We start from the raw sequence: 1,302 nt of genomic DNA on the forward strand, positions 1-1,302 counted from the left end.
AGGCTACGAGCACTAACCCACCGCTAGACGGCAGGCTAACGCGGCCTATTCGTGTGAACAGCTACCGCAATCAATGAATAAATAATTTGTTTCTTGGGAAGCAGGGTTAGTTTCTTCTGAAAATGGTGCAGACTTGAGAAATTAAAAAAATGAAAAGAGTACGTTTGTATATATATGTTTACGTATATAGTTTTATTCTTCTTTTATAAAGGTTTTTAAAAATATTGCCGACAACAGTAACCACCATTGCAGTCGCAATTTGTATTTATTGAATACCGGTGTAACAATTAAAAGCAAATTGCGACTGCGGTGGTTGCTGTTGTCGGTGTTGTAACATATTTGGCAGCTGTTGTTGCCACTGCGGTTGTAGCTGCGATTGGTGCCACTGTGGTTGTGGCTGATGATGTTGCCACTGTTGTTGTGGCCTTTGTTGTTGTTTGCGCTGTTGCCTGTTTCGGGCAGATCGCCGCTCCCGCCTCTCGCGCCGCTTCTGCTGCATATGCTGCCTTATTATTTCCTCTCTAACCTGTAAATGCAATTAATTAGTTGTTAGAAATTATTAAAATTGTAAAATAGGGAATCTTACATTTTCGTCTATTAGTGGGGCTTGTGGAGCTACTTCAGCAGCGGGAGGCTCATTTTCTAAAATAGCCTCTGGCATCGGCGGCTGGTAGGCTGCTTGCGGGAGGGGTGGCTGGAATGCCGGGGCTAGCTCAGCCAGGGGTGGTTGGGCCTGTTCTGGCTGAGGTGAGGGTGGTCGTGGTGCGGGTGGTGCCGGCTGTGCCACATCCACTTGCCACGGCCCTGACCGGCGACCACTTCGCCGTTGTTGCGGAAACTCTTCCCTGTTAGCCATCTGGAAAAAAAATTATTTTAATTAATAATTGCTGGAAAAAATAAAATATATAATAATAATTTACATAGAGATATTAGTTATGTCTTCTGAAATTTCAGCTTTATTTATCAGACGGTATGTGAATGTATACACTGTGTATAGTATAATTTACGGGTAGAAAAATAAAAGTTGATATTATTGCTGCGTGTTTTTGTTTTGGCTAACTTACAGGGAAGTGTGCAACAGATATATGTATAATGCTACACTTCCTTATAGGGAACCTGTATGAACACATTTCGCAGGTAACAATACTTAGGATTTTTTTCCCGTAGACTGATACTGCCCGCACTGTATCAACCCACTGTATCGATAGTATGTATTGCAATCAATACTTCTAAATCTATTCAAAGAATGTAGAAAATTAGACAGATAGCAATGTAAATATAAGCGTGAAAGTCACAGCGTAC

The 1,302-nt window shown here is 41.7% G+C and overlaps 1 protein-coding gene across 1 annotated transcript; it reads right to left on the reverse strand.

Annotated features, from left to right (window-relative positions):
• Positions 1-265: 265 nt before the first annotated feature.
• Positions 266-856, reverse strand: LOC136777818 (putative uncharacterized protein DDB_G0294196). The gene is made up of 2 exons (XM_066734409.1): positions 587-856; positions 266-526 (listed from the first exon to the last, which is right to left on the reverse strand). Exons 1-2 carry the CDS (start codon positions 854-856, stop codon positions 266-268), a joined length of 531 nt encoding a protein of 176 aa, XP_066590506.1.
• Positions 857-1,302: the final 446 nt, after the last annotated feature.

Source organism: Prorops nasuta, unplaced genomic scaffold (assembly GCF_024137725.1).
Source record: "Prorops nasuta isolate Cenicafe-Biocafe unplaced genomic scaffold, Cenicafe_Pnas_1.2 PNAS00012, whole genome shotgun sequence".
NCBI classification, from domain to species: Eukaryota; Metazoa; Arthropoda; class Insecta; order Hymenoptera; family Bethylidae; genus Prorops; species Prorops nasuta.